This window comes from Podarcis melisellensis (genome assembly GCF_964234715.1).
Source record: "Podarcis melisellensis genome assembly, chromosome: 14".
NCBI classification, from domain to species: domain Eukaryota; kingdom Metazoa; phylum Chordata; class Lepidosauria; order Squamata; family Lacertidae; genus Podarcis; species Podarcis melisellensis.
The window spans coordinates 9,367,051-9,384,703 of NC_138546.1; the positions used below are offsets into that span (position 1 = coordinate 9,367,051).

The following is a 17,653-nucleotide window of genomic DNA, read 5'->3' on the forward strand; positions in this document are numbered from 1 at the left end:
TACATATTCTCCTAATATATATGTATAGACACTTATACAAAGCAATTTCCCCAAATGTAATGTATTTTTTCATAATGGCTCAATATTTTAAAAAACTTTTTCCCCTTCCCTTCATGCTCACTGTGAGCTTGAGAAAAAGAGTTTGGATTTGATATCCCACTTTATCACTCCCAAAGGAGTCTCAAAGCGGCTAACATTCTCCTTTCCCTTCCTCCCCCACAACAAACACTCTGTGAGGTGAGTGGGGCTGAGAGACTTCAAAGAAGTGTAACTGGCCCAAGGTCACCCAGCAGCTGCATGTGGAGGAGCGGGGAAGCGAACCCAGTTCACCAGATTACGAGTCCACCGCTCTTAACTCCTTGATCTGGAAGGCGGCATAACACCCCCAAATAAATACAGACATAAACTATATCTGCACACAGTTCAAGCACTCTCATGCCGCCTTAATCCAGCCATGGTTCCCCCCAAAGAATCCAGGGAACAGTGGGTTGCTAAGGGCAGTGGCGTAGCGTGGGGGGTGCAGGGGGGGCCGGCCGCACTGGGCGCAACATCTGGGGGTTAGGGTTAGGGGGCGCAAATCCACGGGTTAGGGGGCACAAATTACTTGCCTTGCCCCGGGTGCTGACATCCCACAGTACGCCACTGGCTAAGGGTGCTTAGAGTTGTCCAGAGGCCCCTCGCTGAGCTACAATTCCCAGCAGCCATAACAAACTACAGCTCCCACGTCTCTTTGGGGAAGCCAGAATTGTTCAAAGTGGCCTAAGAGTGCTTGAGATGTATGTTGTGGATGTGACCTTAGTCTGTGTGGCACCTCGTTTTAACTCTGCACATCCACATTTCCTATGATAATGTGAATGGGGGAGTTGGCCTACAGTCCCCATCAGCCCCAGCCAGTATGGCCAATGGTCAAGGGATGTTGTCAGTGCTATTGGTATTTTATTGTGTTTTTAATATTCTATTGGGAGCTGCCCAGAGTGGCTGGGGAGGCCCAGCCTGATGGGCGAGGTATAAATAATACATTATTATTATTATTATTACTATTATTCCAGCAACATCTCTGGAGGGCCACAATTTCCCAATGCCTTCCATAGTAGGAAACTGGTATGTGAGGGGACAGTGTCTAATCTTTCCTGTGCCCCTGTGATCTTTCCAAAGGACCCTCTGAGAGTGGTTGTCCTAAACCTGGCCCTGCTTTCAGTCTCAGGGCCTGTCTGAGGGGGGGACGGGACGGGACGGAGAGGGTTGGGTCATTTGAGATGAGCGGCTGGAGGAAGGGTTCAGCGCTTCTCCTCTTGATTCCTCCCTGCACTTATCTCCCCTTGCCCTGCATTACCAACACAGGATAAATAAACCACAGGGTTGGGGCTCCCATGTCGTAACGTCTAGTCCTTCTCTACAATTTTTTTGTGTGGATTTTCTCCCTCCACTTTTGAGGACACCAGGCAAGAAAACTGAAAGCTTTTCCTAAATGAAAATGTGTTTTGTTTTGTTTTTCAGAAAGAGAGAGAGAGAGAGACAAAAGAGCTTTGTTCCTTTTGTCGACTTTGGACTTTGTTCCCTTCTAAAAAGCAATCGCTTTTCTTGTTTGAAAAATAATGTTTTTTGGTAAATAGTTTTGCATGTGGGAAGTCAAACAAAAAGATTAAAAATAACCTCCCTTGCTTTCCCCTCAACAATAAAGGTGTACTATGAGCTGTAGGACTTCAAGTGCTGATCTAGTGCAACAGAATTACATCTCCAGGCAGTACATGTATATATTACATATATTAAATATAATATAATTTGTTCATTCATATTTTGAAAAACAACAACATGATTTTGCTACCTGATATTTTCTCCTTTTGAAATTGTATAGTGCTTAGCTTTTTTTTTAAAAAAAAACAAACCTCATTTTCAACAGGGAACATAGAGACAAAGAGCTTGCCCACATTTCCACTTGTCCTGTGCTTAGAAAGCGCGGGTCCAAGCAGTATTCTGTTTGACCCACACTTCCCAGGCATGGGTCTGTGCAGTTTCCCCCTTGCCCTACACCTTTCCCAGGGAAAGCCCACTCTTTAACTTTAAACCACAGCAATCAGCAATCAGGAGAAAACCTGAATTGCTGTCTCCTCCAACTGATTGCTAAAGAACTGTTGTCCCTGGGATAAAGTTGCAGGACAAAAGGGATGAGTCCTAGATCATATCACTCTGGATGTGATGATACTCCTCCCGCACAGAGCCTCAAACTCACAATGTTTGGGTTTCTAAGCTTGTGGTGCCACCATATTGAATCTGCCCTTCAATATGTTCTCTTAACAGCTTTGTTAACACTGGATGTTCACAACACTTTGAGGCTGGCTAGGGTTTCTCAGACCATGCCATTCAGTAGTTATTGCGATTAAACCTTGGGGTTTTTTGTGTTTTTGTTTTTTAAAAAAAACGCACAACAAAAACAACACCCTAAAAACCATTCTAGCTCTCAGGCATTCCTATGGCACTTGCATTGTTCTGCATAATTTGAATTGGGTTTCGTTGAGGAGGGAAAGAGACCGGGGCAGGGGGAGAGACACCCTCGAAAGCAGTTACAGAGGCCCTGGGTCATATTTCCGACTCCCTTCTGTAGGATCTTTGATCCAGAGCAACGGTGGCCTGCAGCGTCTCAAATTCAGGCTGGTTGTCTGAGCCTGGGTCGTCCAAACCTCTGCTGTCATCCTCCTCCTCCTCCTCTTCCTCCTCATCGCGGCTCATGAAGGCAAGCTCATTCTCATAGCAGAAAGAGTTGGTGCTGGGAAGGAGGAATTTGTTTTCCATCAGGTCCTTGGCACTGCAGCAAGGGGTCGACGGGACCTCATACGTCTTGTGGAAGTGCGAGTAGTCAACTTTGTACTGGCATTTCTCCTCAAACAAGACGGGCTCAAAGCGGTGGCCCCACAAGATCTCGCTGGACAAGTAGGAGCTCCGGGCTTGTGTCGTCATGGCGGTAGCTTCCACCATGCCCTCAAGGATAACCACGATTTCAAAGTCGTCCGTTTCCAGATCCTGCCGGCTAATCCCAAACAGAGGGCTCTCTTCGTTGATCTCGTGGAGGATGGTGAGCGGAGACACTAAGAAAATACGGTCCAAGCCTTTGTCGAACCCAACGTCGATATCTATTTGGTCAAGTGGGATGTATTCCCCCTCTTCGGTGATCCTGGACTTTATTAGCTGAGCTCTGACATGAGCCTCAACAATGTGACTTTTCCGCAGGTTCCCCACTCTCCACATCAGGCAAAGCTTGCCGTCCCTCATGGCTATGACCGCATGATGGCTGAAGAGTAAGGTTTCGGCCCTCTTCTTGGGCCTAGCCATTTTTGCCATGATGGCGCCAATCATGAAAGAGTCTATGATACACCCCACGATGGACTGGAGGACCACCATGAAAACAGCAAGCGGGCACTCCTCCGTGACGCACCGGAACCCGTAGCCTATCGTGGTCTGTGTCTCAATGGAGAACAGGAAAGCAGCCACAAAGCCATTCACTTGGAGGAGGCAAGGGGTGAAGGTTTCGTCCTTGACTGGCTTCTCGATATCTCCGTGGACAAGCGCTATGAGCCAAAAAATAAGACCAAACAACAACCAGGACACCAGAAAGGCAAGGGAGAAGAGCAGCAGCATATATCTCCAGCGGATGTCCACACACGTAGTGAACATGTCCGCAATGTACCTCTGTGGTTTGTCATCCATGTTGGTAAACTCAACGTTGCATTGTCCGTTCTTCTTAACAAACCGGTTCCGGCATTTCCTCCTCGTGTGGATCTTACCGTTGCCAAAGCCATTCACTCCCGGCATGGTGGTTAAAGTCAACCCGTCTTCCTCAGAAGATACGATGCTGTAAGGGTTAACTCTACCTGCACTCATCCCTGAGTCGAGCAGCAGTGGGGCAGAAGGGTCTCTGGACTCTTTGGGGGGCGTTGCCCTTGGCTCCCTCCCAGTCTTGACCCTATGGAAGAGAGGAAGGAGCCCTTAGATTTTGAAGTGCTGCAGGCAGATAGATCTAAGTGGAGGTTCTGCAATGAGAAAACAAAGACACATGGGTTATCTCTCAGAAACGAGAAGTTGTGACAGCCACTCCAGGAATTTGCTGGAAAGGTAAGGTAGATAAAATAAAATCATATTTCAAACTTAACAAGGTTCAAGTTTCTCTCTGCTTTTGTCCATGTGCAGGAAAAGCAGGTAGGGTTGTCTCCAGCTAAGGTCTACACCATGGGTAGGCAAACTAAGGCCCGGGGCCTGGATCTGGCCCAATTGCCTTCTAAATCCGGCCCGTGGATGCCCCAGGAATCAGGGTGTTTTTACATGAGTAGAATGTGTGCTTTTATTTAAAATGCATCTCTGAGTTATTTGTGGGGCATAGGAATTCATTCATTCCCCCCCCAAAAAAAATTATAGTTCAGCATCCCACAAGGTCTGAGGGACAGTGGACCAGCCCCCTGCTGAAAACGTTTGCTGACCCCTGGTCTACACAGACATGAATTGACCTAAGGTAGCCATGCCTGTTATCTTCAGGAGGCCTACTCTGAGTAGGACTAGTACTGTTTACAGCTCAACATTTTGAAACCGAGTGCAGAATTATGCCTCCCCAGAATCTCAGCTTTCATCAATTAGAAAAGAAATAATAATAATAATAATAATAATAATAATAATAATAATAATAATAATAATTTTATTATTTATACTTTGCCCATGTGGCTGGGTTTCCTCAGCCACTCTGGGCTGGGGAATCAAGATACTAGCCCTCATGGGGATTCCTTCAAATAACAGTTGTTGGTACTTAGCTTCAACAGTGCTACAGCATCAGACACTCTCAAAGCATTCAGATAGATGAAATGGATGAGGAAACATTAGAAGTAGTATAAACTGTGCAAAGTGACTACTATTTCAGGAAGATTGACCACTTTTTAAAAACTTTAGAAGCACTGAGTGTGCATTTGTTCCATTGAAGGTGCGTTTCATCCTCTCTAGTAATAAAAAAATAAAGATTGTTTCTGAAGTGTTGAAGAATCTGTGGCCTTTTAAATGTGTTTGTGGGAGGTGGGGATATTCGGATCTTTGCCTTTTTTCATTATGAATTTTGTGTTCTCATTTTGCATCTAGCTGGGAGTGTCAAGGAAGCATAATGGAGGGGGGGAATATACATGGAATTAGCAAGAGCACAACAGAGCAGGGAACAGAATAAGCGGTCCTTTTCGTGACAAGGCGAGGCCCATCGAGCAACCGCCTTTGCAAAATGCACCTTGGAGCCACAGTGTTGACGACATGCCTCCGAGCTTCCTGATCTGGGTGTGTTGTTGCTTTGAATCTCACAGCTAGACTGGTCAATAGAGTCGATTGCTGTAATCACTGCCATGGCCAGGGGGGAGAGATGTAACGAAAACACTCTTGTGGTCACGTTGAGGGGCTCTATGTCAGCTGGCGAGGGCCGCCTCATGCCATTCGCTGAGCACTGCAGAAACCGGAAGGCCAAATCAGTTCACGGAGCAAACAAAGGAGCTCAGGAACAGAAGGACGTGTCAGATATTGAGTCTGAGCACGAGTCCATCTAGCCGAGTATTGTCTGCTTACGGGGGTAGCCAATGTGATATCCTCCAGACGTTGTTAGACTACAGCTCCCATCAGCCCAGCCAGCATGGCTGATGGTCAGGGATGATGGGAAGTGTAGCCTCCAGGGTCATCTGGAGGTTGCCATGTTGGTTAACCCTAGTCTTCACTGACTGGCAGTCAGGGGCGTTTTGCCCATAGAGGCAAGTGGCGCCGGGTGCCAGGGTGCTAGGTTCTGGAGGGTGCCAGGGAAGAGGCAGACACTGGGCGCAGCACCTCCTGGCATCAGCTCGCTGCCCTCGCCCGCCTCGCTGAAGTAGCACCATGCCCGGAGCCTCCGCCTCTTCCCCACTGGAGGAGCTGCCCCCCAGCTGCTGCCCCCCTCATCCAGCCCCACAAAGCTGCCAGCAGCACAGTAAAAAGGTCGGCAACTCTGCGAAATGGGGGTGGGATCTTTGCACCACAGCACTGGATATACTTAAGAAGGCCCTGCTGACAGTGACTCTTCTGGGTTTTGAACAGCCCTCCCTGGGAATGTCAGGGGCTGAACTTGCGGTCTTGGGCATGCAAAACATATGCTTTGCCAATGATCTGCATGATTTCCTTGCCCGATCCCATGCTCTCCACCCCCAGCTCATCCGCTGAAGCACCAAACGTCTTCCCAATCTAAACAGCCAACTCTTCAATCCCCGACATTTCCAGAATGGGATAGCAAAGTCCACTGTCTGACAACAAGCCGAGGGCCTTCTGGCGCTTCCCTCATTGCAAGAAGCTAAGCTACAGGGAACCAGGCAGAAGGCCTTCTCGGTGGTGGCACCCGCCCTGTGGAATGCCCTCCCACCGGATGTCAAAGAGAAAAACAACTACCTGACTTTCAGAAAACATCTGAAGGCAGTCCTGCTCAGGGAAGTTTTTAATGTGTGACATTTTAGTGTATTTTTTGTCTTTGTTGGAAGCTGCCCAGAGTGGCTGGGGAAACCCAGCCAGATGGGCGGGGTACAAATAATAAATTATTATTATTATTATTATTATTATTATTATTATTATTACCCAAAGCACTGCTGTTAATCAGTGTAGACAGTACTGACCTAGACGGACTGAGGTGCTAACAGCTTCATTTGCTCCCATATTTGTACGTAGTTGTGATCACTTTTTCTCCAAACAGCTCAGAGCAGCTTCTGTCTGGTTCCCATTCAGCCTCCAATCGAGGCAGCTAACTAAGCTAGAACCTGCTTAACTTCAGCTGAAGAGCTGTGCTCTGTACCTGCAGACCGCCCTCTGAACCATTAACACACCTGAAAACTTCCTGAATTATCGCAGCAGGCATGTGGGTCCTGAGGAAGGGGTGTGGCTCAGTGATTAAACGTTTGCTTTGCGTGCAGAAGGTTGCATCTTCAATCCTCAGCAGGCAGGGCTGGGAATGTCCCCGAAATGAAACCTTCGAGAGGCTCTGGCAGTCAGTGCCAACATGACTGTGCTAGATGGAGGAATTCGGTTTCAGTCAGCTTCCTGTATTCCTCCCAACCCAGAACTAAACACATAATCTTGCACTCCTGTCGGATTTGCTACGAACTACGCAGGCATTAGAAGACAGGCCTCTGTTGTGTTAGAACAACCCCGTGCGGCTTAAGTGAATTCCCTACAGAATTCGCCGATCGGCCCTTTAAGAATGGGACCAGAACGCACCTGGAAGATGCTTAAAGGTCTCCTTGATTCTTGGATTTGGTTCCCTGCAGCTGGTTTGGCCAGGAAAAAGAGAGAGCGCAAGAGGAGCTTTAATTGAATTTCTAGCTTATCCCTAGAAGACCCTGTAATCTCTTTAAATACAGCCTCTTGTCAATTTCCTTTCATCTGCTGTCGGTGTTATGAAATTCATAACAAGGGAAGGGTCTGGATAGAGACATAGAAGGCTGTGTTAAGACCATTGGCCTATTTAGCTCCATATTGTCCCACACTGACAAACAGCAGTCCCCCCCTCCCTGGGGTTTCAGACAGGTAACATTACCAGCTGTACCTGGAGGTGCCAAGAATAGAACCTGAGGTCGTCGGCATGCAAAGAAGATGATCTCCCACTGAATTGACAGTCCTTTCCCATGAAGCCTCTCATTGGGTGGACAACTCAAAACTGGTCAAGGAATTTATCCTCCCTTCTCTCACCTGTTACCAGAACAAGCATAAATAACCAATTACCTGCCCAGTGTTGATTTTGATTAGTTCCCAGCATGGGTCCAAGGGCTTTAGAATACCTGTTTTGTGGTTTTGGCTGACACAGTTAATTTTTTAAAATTGTTTCTGCAAATCAAAGCACATATATCTGGAGTCACCAAACTTTTTCAGCCAGCAGGTTTCTTTAGGATTTTGAGGGAAATGCAGTGGGAGGTAATCAGGAGTGCCTTTTAGCAGCCTTGCCTGAGAAACCAGCAACAGCTGTATTTGGATCAGATTAAACCAGCCACTGTAGCCCCGTGCATTGATAACCTTGAGACTGGACTACCGCAATGGGGTCTATGTGGGGCTGGCCTAGAAGCTTCATCTAGAGCAGAATGCAGCAAAAAAGAACTGCAGGTGTGGACCCGCCAAGTGTCCCTATTTTCCAGGGACATCCCTGATTCGTAGCTGTCAACCTTTCCCTTTTTTTTAAGGGAAATTCCCTTATTCCGAATAGGATTCCTCGCAAAAAAGGGGAAAAGTTGACAGCTATGCCCTGATTTAGAGAAGCTGTCCTGGTTTCTGATTTGATCCCAGAACATCCCACTTTTCCTTAGGATGACCCTATTTTCACTGGATAAATGTTGGAGGGTATGGAGTTATCTGACTCCCGAGCTGTCTGAAGGCAATCCTGTACAGTGGTACCTCAGGTTAAGTATTTAATTCATTCCGGAGGTCTGTTCTTAACCTGAAACTGTTCTTAACCTGAAGCACCACTTTAGCTAATGGGGCCTCCTGCTGCTGCTGCGCCGCCGGAGCCCGATTTCTGTTCTTATTCTGAAGCAAAGTTCTTAACCTGAAGCACTATTTCTGGGTTAGCGGAGTCTGTAACCTGAAGCATATGTAACCTGAAGCGTATGTAACCTGAGGTACCACTGTATAGGGAAGTGGTTTTTTATTGTTTATTGTTTTTTATGTTTTTATACACCTTGGAAGCTGCCAAGTGGCTGGGGCCACCTAGTAAGATGTATGGGGTATCAATAGTAAAATTATCATTATGGAATGGGACATCCCTATTTTCACTGGAGAAATGCTGGAGGGCATGCATGTGATATCTCTGGCAAAACAGCTGCGCTGCTGCCCATATGCTACAGGGCCTAGTCGGAGGTTCTTGTACTAATATACAAAGCCCTAAAGACCACACAAGCCCTTATATTCCAGCTAGATCACTGCAGTCATAGAATCCCCTGCAATGAAGAAATCTCAGCTAAAGCATCCCTGACAGATGGCCATCTAACCTCTGCTTAAAAACCTACAAGGAAGGAGAGTCCACCACCTTCTGAGGGAGTCTGTTCCACCGTCAAACAGCTCTTCCTTGTCAGAAAGCTTTTCCTGATACTTAGTCAGAATTTCCTTTCTTGCAGCTTGAATCCACTGGGTCGAGTCCTGCCCCCCAGAGCCGGAGAAAACAAGCTGGCTCCATCTTCTGTGTGACAGCCCTTCAGATATTTGAAGATGGCTATCATCTCCCCTCAGCCTCCTCTTTTCCAAGCTAAACACACCCAATCATCTGGAGGAGGGCTGTGAATTTTCTCTGGGTTTCAGAAGCCTGGCTTCAGCTAGTAGTCAAGCATTTGGTGTCATTGGTCCCATGGTGCGCAACACACACCCAGCTGAGATTTGGCAGGCATTCTTGCTAATTTTAAGGTTTTTCTCAAAGTCCTTTTTACGCCAAAAACTCTATTCAGTTGTTTAAATTTTCCTAAGATGAGCCAGACATATTCATGATTATTTTGAATTGTTTTAACGGTATTTTATGTCCCATCATATTTGCATACATTGCCACCTTGATGTATTTTATACCAGCGGGCAGTTTTAGGAATATAATTTGTAAAGAATAAATAAAAGGAATAACAAAATGGCGGCCACGGGGTGTGTGTGGCATAGCACAAAATGGCTGCCTTATCTAAATGAGCATATAAGGTACACAATCACAAAATGGTGTGGGCTTGTTCCCCACCATCTTGCACCCCATCAGTGGAGGAAAACAACATCTACAACAGGCTCCTGTGAGCTGTTATTAAAAATAACAAGAGAGTATATATTTGTACTTTTCCTCTGTTCAGAATGTAAGAGAGAATGTGGGGTCCAATGCTAGAATCAATTCAATGTGGGCATGTCTGAATGTGTTTGAGGTAGAGAGGCCGAGGAAGTACAAGGAACTGAGCAGGGACAGCAAAAAGCCTCTTCTTCGGTGATGATTTTTGAGGTGGTGTTTATCTTTATTTATTTCACATCATTTGCATACCACTTGACTGTAATAAAACCTCTTAGGTGGTTAAAATGTTGCTGGATGAGCTTTTGATGTATTTTGTAATGTTCGTTGTTCCGTCCCCCCCCCCCCCAGTTTTTAATTACATTTGTGTTTTGTGCTTTACCCCGTCAAGTCACTTTGAGGCTTTTTATATTGCATAAAGTGACTGATTAACGATGGATAATGATAATGATTAGGGCTCCCCCCCCCCAGGTGGGTGCCATTGCCATTATAAGAGAACAAGGGAGACTTCATGGTCAGTTCTGACGCCTCTTTTTCTAGAAAAATAACACTGATGATGATGATGATGATACAGATTTACCTATTTGTAGAGAATCCAGCTTGCGCCTGGATTTGATACTTTGAATTCTGATGTGAACCAACCTAATCACATTTTTCCTCCCTGCGCTATTGTGCTGATTGGAAAATATCCACCGGCTTTCCCACCTCCCAAATATCCTGAGGTGGTTTTTGGCGCAAATAAAAAAAGTGCCAAGATCCCTTTATAAAAACCCACCTATCTCGAGGAAGAAATACATTTAGGAAAGGGGAACGGTCTGCTTCCCTTTGATGTGCATCAAGGCAACACTCTTCCCAAAGAGTTTGGGCAAAGCAACAGTTACAAAGGGAAAGGGAGGGAGGAATTAGTGACCTCCAACAAACTAGAGCTGCTTTATCTGATGAGTTTATTACTTAAAGTAGGGAGGTGGAGAGGGGGAGAGATTATGTAACTATGTGGCTGTTCTTCCCTCCTGGAGGGATCATCAGGCTACCCGTTCAATTAATCCTTCCTAATTCACTGCCCTTGGGGACCTTCTGCAGAAAACAACAGAAATCGCTTTCTGCTTTAGGCCAGTGCTTGCTTGGGAGCTGGGCAAGCTGCAGGTTCAGTGGCCTCCTGGCAAAGCCCCCCCCCCAGCTCTTTTGGGCAAACAGTGTCCAGCGGCTCTGGGAGCTTTCTGAGGGGCCGGGGCAGCAGGAGGCTGAAATCACATGTGCAAAGTGTGTAATGATCGCAGCGGAAACTTGCAATTGCAGATGCCACAAAGGGACACAGAGGGGGAAATTACTGATCACTCTACACAGGGATGGGAAACCCTTTTCGGCCTGAAGTCCATGATCCTTTCTGGATTACCCTCTAAGGGTCATGTCCCAGGTGTGAAGGTGGGCGGAGCGACGAGTGCGAATTTTACCATTGTGCAGAAGGCTGCTTTCTGCACATGCTCACTAACCCCTCTCTTAGACCCTCCAACATGTCAAAGGGAAAAACTGGAAGGCCAACTTTGGGATGCCATCATCCCTTTTTTTCTCATAAGAGGACAGCGGCCATTTGGGGTGATGCAATCTTGCACGATTTTGCGACAGGAACTTGCTTTTTTTCAGGCACAAAAAGTGAGATCGCAGCCCCAGAAAAAAGCTCTTTTCCTGGGGGGAAATTGCATCGCAAAATCAACCTGCGAACACATTTTAGAAACCACAAATCATCAATTTCGACAAAAAAAGAAAAGAAAAGCAGAGCAGCCTGTTGCTAAACATTTTAAATCTGAGAACCGCAGCCTGTTATCGATAATTGCTATAGAGATGCAGACAGATCCAACAATGTTAGGAGAAAGGAAGAACTTCTGGATGTAAACTCTGAGCATATCAACACCGCATGGCTTCAAGCTAGAGTAGAGTATCAGCATCTCTTAGCTTTAGTGGCTTCAAAGGCCTTCTGAGCTGTCCATTCTCAAAGCTCTATAACAGCCTCCTTGGAAACGGCATAATTTTTATCAGAGCAACTGATGAAAGCAGAAGCCAAAATATTTTGCTTTAAGAATTTAACATTTTTATTTTGTTAGTCACTGCAATATGCATAACTACACACGTACACTGCCACGAAAGAGCAGGTACATATTTCAACACACAGTTTACTAGGATTTTAATAAACCGATGCATAGTTTCCTGGACGTAAGCTCCTTTGAACTCTGTGGGGCTTACTCCTAGTCACACAGAGGCGACTTGGAGAACACACTTGGCTTTAACAAAAGCTCTTCAGCCAGCTGGAATACAACCTTAAGCTTTCACTTAGACGTGCAAACCATCTTGCACTGAAGTGTCACCATTTAAAACGCTAGTTTGAAGAAAGGACCCCATCAAAGAAAAGGGAAGAAGTACCCAGCTTCTGCTTATTTTTGTTTCCTTTCCCAACTCGCTCTATGCTAATCCGTCACTAACAAAGCCTTCTTGTTGCCTCATTCACATTTGTGACCCCGCCCACTTTTGCCTGTGGCCCCATGCGGCCCCTGTAAGGTTGCTAAGATGGAAATGCAGCCCACGATCCAATAACGTTTTCCCCGGTTTAAGAGAGTAACTTTACACCAGGGATAATGAACATCGTGCCCTCCAGATATTACGGACTAAAACTTCTAGCCAGCATGGGTAATGGTCAGGGATGATGGAGCTTGTAATCCAAAACAAAAGGAGATAAAATTACGTACTATTTTGCACATAGCTCGGGGTGGGAGACCTGTGGCTATCCAAATAATAATAATAATAATAATAATAATAATAATAATAATAATTTATTATTTATACCCCGCCCATCTGGCTGGACTTCCCCAGCCACTTTGAGTGGCTTTCAGCAAAATATTAAAATACAGTAATGCATCAAACATTAAAAGCTTGCAGAACTACAGCTCCATATATTCCTGACCCTTGGCCATGCTGGCTGGGGCTGTTGAGAGGTGGGAGCCCATCAACATCTGGAAGGCCATTGACATGGTAGTGAACAGCCCTGTTATAATAAACTTGCCCCCGGATGAAGAATAAAACCCTTTTTTTGGGTACACGTTGCTCAGCAAAACGGCTCATATAAGGTTCTTATTTTGATTTAACTCTTTCCCCCAGTACCTTACATTATGAGTAGTAATAATTACGGCAGCATATTCAGAGTTGTTTGAGTTACCCTTAAAAACAGCTGAAGGCAAGGATTGCAGCTGAGAGAGTACGACTTTGCCTAGGGCCCCCTTTTTGATGTCATCGTTCCTCTTGCAATAACCAGGAGTACTTCTTCCCTACTCCTCCACAGTGGTATCACATGACATCGAAAACCTGCGTCGGATCCCTAAAGATCTCTCTGGCTGTGCACATAGCCAGGAGCTAAATCCAGCCTTCTTAGGAAGCTGTATTTTACTGAGTCAGACCACGGGTCCAGCTCGCTCAGTATTTTCTACACAGATTGACAGCAACTCTCTAGAACAGCCTTTCTCAACCTTGGGCCCCCAAATGTTGTTGAACTACAACTCCCGTCATCCCTGGTCCCTGGTCCTGCCAGCTAGGGATGATGGGAGTTGTTAGTCCAGCATCTGTCAACCCAAGGTTGAGAAAGGCTGCTCTAGGATTTTGCACAGGGGTCTCCCCTGGTTCTACCTGGAGGTGTCAGGTATTGAATCTGGGGCCACCTGCATGAAAAGAAGAGGTCACTGCACTATGTCTTTCCCCCTTGGTGAGTGGATGTGGCTTTTGTAAAACAGGATCCACCCAAATCCTCTTTAGGATTGGGCAGGATGGGCAAAGCACTATGGGGTGGGCAACTTGTGGTCCTCGGGATGCTGTGGCCAATAGTCAGGGATTATGGGACTTGTAGTCCAACAACTTCTGGAGGGCCACAGGCTTCCCATCCCTATGTATACATGAAGGAACACCTCCACCCCCATCGTTCTGCCCAGACACTGAGGTCCAGTTCCGAGGGCCTTCTGGTGGTTCCCTCACTGAGCGAAGTGAAGCTACAGGGAACCAGGCAGAGGGCCTCCTCGGTAGTGGCACCTTCCCTGTGGAATGCCCTCCCGTCAGATGTCAAGGAGATAAACAACTACAGTGGTACCTTGGGTTACATATACTTCAGGTTACATACGCTTCAGGTGACAGACTCCGCTAACTCAGAAATAGTACCTTGGGTTAAGAACTTTGCTTCAGGATGAGAACAGAAATTGTGCTCTGGCGGTGTGGCGGCAGCAGGAGGCCCCATTAGCTAAAGTGGTGCTTCAGGTTAAGAACAGTTTCAGGTTAAGAACGGACCTTCGGAACAAATTAAGTACTTAACCCGAGATACCACTGTACACAACTTTCCAAAGACATCTGAAGGTAGGCAAGTTTTTAATGTTTAGCGTTTGCTGTGTTTTCATTCTAAGCTGCCTAGAGTGGCTAGGGTAACACAGTCAGATGGGCAGGGTATAAATAATAAAGCTGTTGTTGCTGTTAAGGAACCTCAATTTCCTCTCATTGGGAAGCCTCCTTTGATTTTGTAGGGCAAAGCTACCTCTCTATCTGCCTTATCCCTTGTACACCCTGTAGATCGCTGCGGTCTGTGCAAGAGTTTCCCCTGCCAGTTCCAAAGATCTTGGAAGTCTGTTCTGCTGTAACTCAGAGCAGGGCTTGTAGCGTGGCTGCCCCTGTTCTGTGGAGCAGCATTCCTGTTGAAATGCGAGAGAAAAACCTTTGCACTCAGCTGGAACACCCAGAACACAAGAACACAGGTGCCTTCCTTCCATCTGCAGGATTTAACTCCCTTCCGCAGGGCCTGTAAGACAGAGCTATTCCGCCTGGCTTTCAACTTGAACTTAGCCTGATCTTTTATTCCCCTTCCTTCCCTCCCCCTCCCCATTTTATGAAGATTACCAGCTCTGGGATCCCACAGCTAATTCTCCCCTGGTCTCCACGCTGGCCCAAATAGGACTAATTTAGCCAGCTAGCCCTGGTGATCATCTAATGTTTATTGGATGTGTTTCCCCCTTGAATTGATTTTTGAATTCTGAATTTATTGTTATTCACATTTTATATTGTATTTTATGCTGTTTTTTGTTGCATTAATTGTTTAAAATTTGTTGTTAGCCGCCCTGAGCCCGGTTTTTGAACCGGGAAGGGCGGGGTAAGTAAAGGTAAAGGTACCCCTGCCCATACGGGCCAGTCTTGACAGACTCTAGGGTTGTGTGCTCATCTCACTCTAGAGGCCGGGAGCCAGCACTGTCCGCAGACACTTCCAGGTCACGTGGCCAGTGTGACGAAGCTGCTCCGGTGAACCGGCACCAGAGCAGTGCATGGAAACGCCGTTTACCTTCCCGCTATAAAGCGGTACCTATTTATCTAATTGAACGTAAGGGTGCTTTCGAACTGCTAGGTATAACAAACAGTTACTGCTAGGGCGGGGTATAAATAAAAATTTATTATTATTATCATCAGATCAGACCATCGGTCCATCTAAGTCAGTCTCGTCTGGCTGCAGCTCTCCAGGGGCTCAGGCAGGGGGGTGCTGGGAAATGAAAACGAGACCTTCTAGACGCAAAGCAGCTGTTTTGACACTGAGCTATGGCGCTTTCCCTGTGGAGCAGGGTAGGGAGATGGAAACGAGAGTCCCATCATATCCATCTCTCTGATCTCTGGCTGCTTTCGATTCCTTGCTATAATGCCGAATGTTCCCAACCGCTGCCGTTGCATAATTCTTTTGCATGCATCATGTGTAGCTCCGCATAGAGACATGTGACCCCACTCCTATCAATGCAGCCCTCCCCAGCCCATGTCCCCAGAGGCTAATAACTTTGAAAGAGGGGCAAGTGTGAGGGTATTCGGTGAGGTCCCTTATTTATTTACAGAGGCCGCTGACTGCTTCACCTGAAACACATTTGAAGAGGGGGAAATGGTGAAGAAACTCTGATTGTTCCAAATTGCTTGGGAAACAAGCAATCAAATGTACTAGTCTCCTCCTCATTCAATTCCTTTTCAACGCTCCCCGTTCTGGATGAACTTGGTGTTTTGGAAGGAGGGAAAGGTAATGAGCGAAAGCAATTAGTCATCAAATATGAGCCTTTAAGAGGAAAATTTCACCAGCAAACTTGGAATATGTTGGAAATAAACAAGTTCAAATGTGAAGGGTGCAATTTGTCTAGTTTATATCAATCCCATCATATCAATTCCCTCTTCCTAACCTCTGTCAGACTCAGGTAAGATCGTAGATTTATTCTGAACTATACGTTTAAAGTCACATCATTCCACAATAAGCAGCCATGGTTTCCTGCAAAAAAATTCTGGGACCTGTAGTTTGTTAAGGGAGTTGAGAGTTCTTAGAAAACCCCTATTCCCCTCCCTGGGAGAAGGAATTGATTGCCGAATCACTCTGGGATGCAGTCCCCAGACCAAAAAAGGTCCCTCACCTCAAGCACAAAGATTGCCTCTTCAAAGGATCCAGCTGTTCAAAGTGCAATGACAGGGATATTTACATTTGTAACTTAAGGGTTATTTCTCTTCATATTCAGGTCAACTAGCCAAAAGGGATATGGGAACCAGGCAGCGTTGCAGGATCCTCACTGAACCAGCACCTTCTCTGACTGAGTGTGTAGCTTTGAAGGAGTTTTCCTCTGTATGTTTGGTTGAATGTCTCCCTGCTACGTACAAGGCCTGACCAGAGAGTGACAAAAACGTCTCTGTTCCTTTCTCCTCGAGTTTCTTCAGTTAAGTGGTATCAGGAGTTTTCTTTCTGGACACCATTTGTGTTATTTAAGTGACTTTGCTAGCACCCACTTAGACTGGGGGCGGTGGGGGGGGACATTGAGTTGGAAATGCAACCAGCTTAGGGTCCACCTCTCTTAAAGTAACAACAAAGCTGTGTAGGGACATGAATCCGTACCTCCCACTACTTCACACATATATGCCATTCTCTCTGCAACAGCACCATCAAGCAATGGCTTCTCCATGTGAAACAGCTATCAGAGACTAAAAATGAACTGATTGGTCGAGTTTGCCCATGAGTAATAGTTCAGTTGGTAGAGCACGAGACTCTTAATCTCAGGGTTGTGGGTTTGAGCCCCACATTGGGCAAAACGCCCCCCCCTGCATTGCAGAGGGTTGGGGCATGGCCAAATTTGGCCCTCCAGCTGTTTTGGGACTACAATGCCCATCATCCCTGACCACTGGTCCTGTTGGCTAAGGATGATGGGAATTGTAGTCCCAAAACAGGTGGAGGGCCAAGTTTGGCCATGCCTGGATTAGATGATCCTCGTGGTCCCCTCCAACTCTACAACTGAATGATTCATTCTTCCCTTCTTAATTCCAGCTTGTACCATTTCTGCATCAGTTTGTGAATGGCTTTCTAAGAGCTTGCATGAAAATTTGTACTCGCTCTTGTGCCCATTTCTCTTAACATCCACATTGCTGGACACAATTTTGCTTGAGAGACATTTTTGCAAGCAGCGTTCCCTAATACAATGCATTTCTTTGTAATTTTCACTAATTAATTCCACTCATTTTGTAAACTGATGTGAGGTTTTCTTTTCTTTTTTCATTTTACATTGGAGTGGTAATACAAGAAGAAGAGTTTGGATTTGATATCCTGCTTTATCACTACCCGAAGGAGTCTCAAAGCGGCTAACATTCTCCTTTCCCTTCCTGCCCCACAACAAACACTCTGTGAGGTGAGTGGGGCTGAGAGACTTCAGAGAAGTGTGACTGGCCCAAGGTCACCCAGCAGCTGCAGGTGGAGGAGCGGAGACGCAAACCCGGTTCACCAGATTACAAGTCTACCGCTCTTAAGCACTACACCACACTGGCTCTTACATACAAACTGTATGTAATAAAAAATAAATAAATAAATAAATAAATACA

At 46.2% G+C, this 17,653-nt stretch overlaps 1 protein-coding gene and 1 long non-coding RNA gene across 4 annotated transcripts in view; one reads left to right on the forward strand and one right to left on the reverse strand.

Annotated features, from left to right (window-relative positions):
• The first annotated feature begins 362 nt into the window (after positions 1-362).
• Positions 363-2,403, forward strand: LOC309357299. Its single transcript, XR_014163063.1, has 2 exons — positions 363-505; positions 661-2,403. It is a non-coding gene; the product is annotated as an uncharacterized lncRNA (long non-coding RNA).
• Positions 1,526-17,653, reverse strand: part of LOC309357200 (ATP-sensitive inward rectifier potassium channel 12) — a 47,952-nt gene continuing 31,824 nt past the window's right edge. For 2 of the 3 annotated variants that reach the window (XM_081889261.1, XM_081889259.1), the window contains exon 2: positions 1,526-3,958. In XM_081889261.1, coding sequence (XP_081745387.1) covers positions 2,578-3,876 — 1,299 coding nt within the window. In that variant the 5' untranslated portion in view covers positions 3,877-3,958 and the 3' untranslated portion in view covers positions 1,526-2,577. Of the gene's footprint in view, positions 4,026-17,653 lie in introns of all 3 variants that reach the window. The other variant, XM_081889260.1, reaches the window with a different exon arrangement.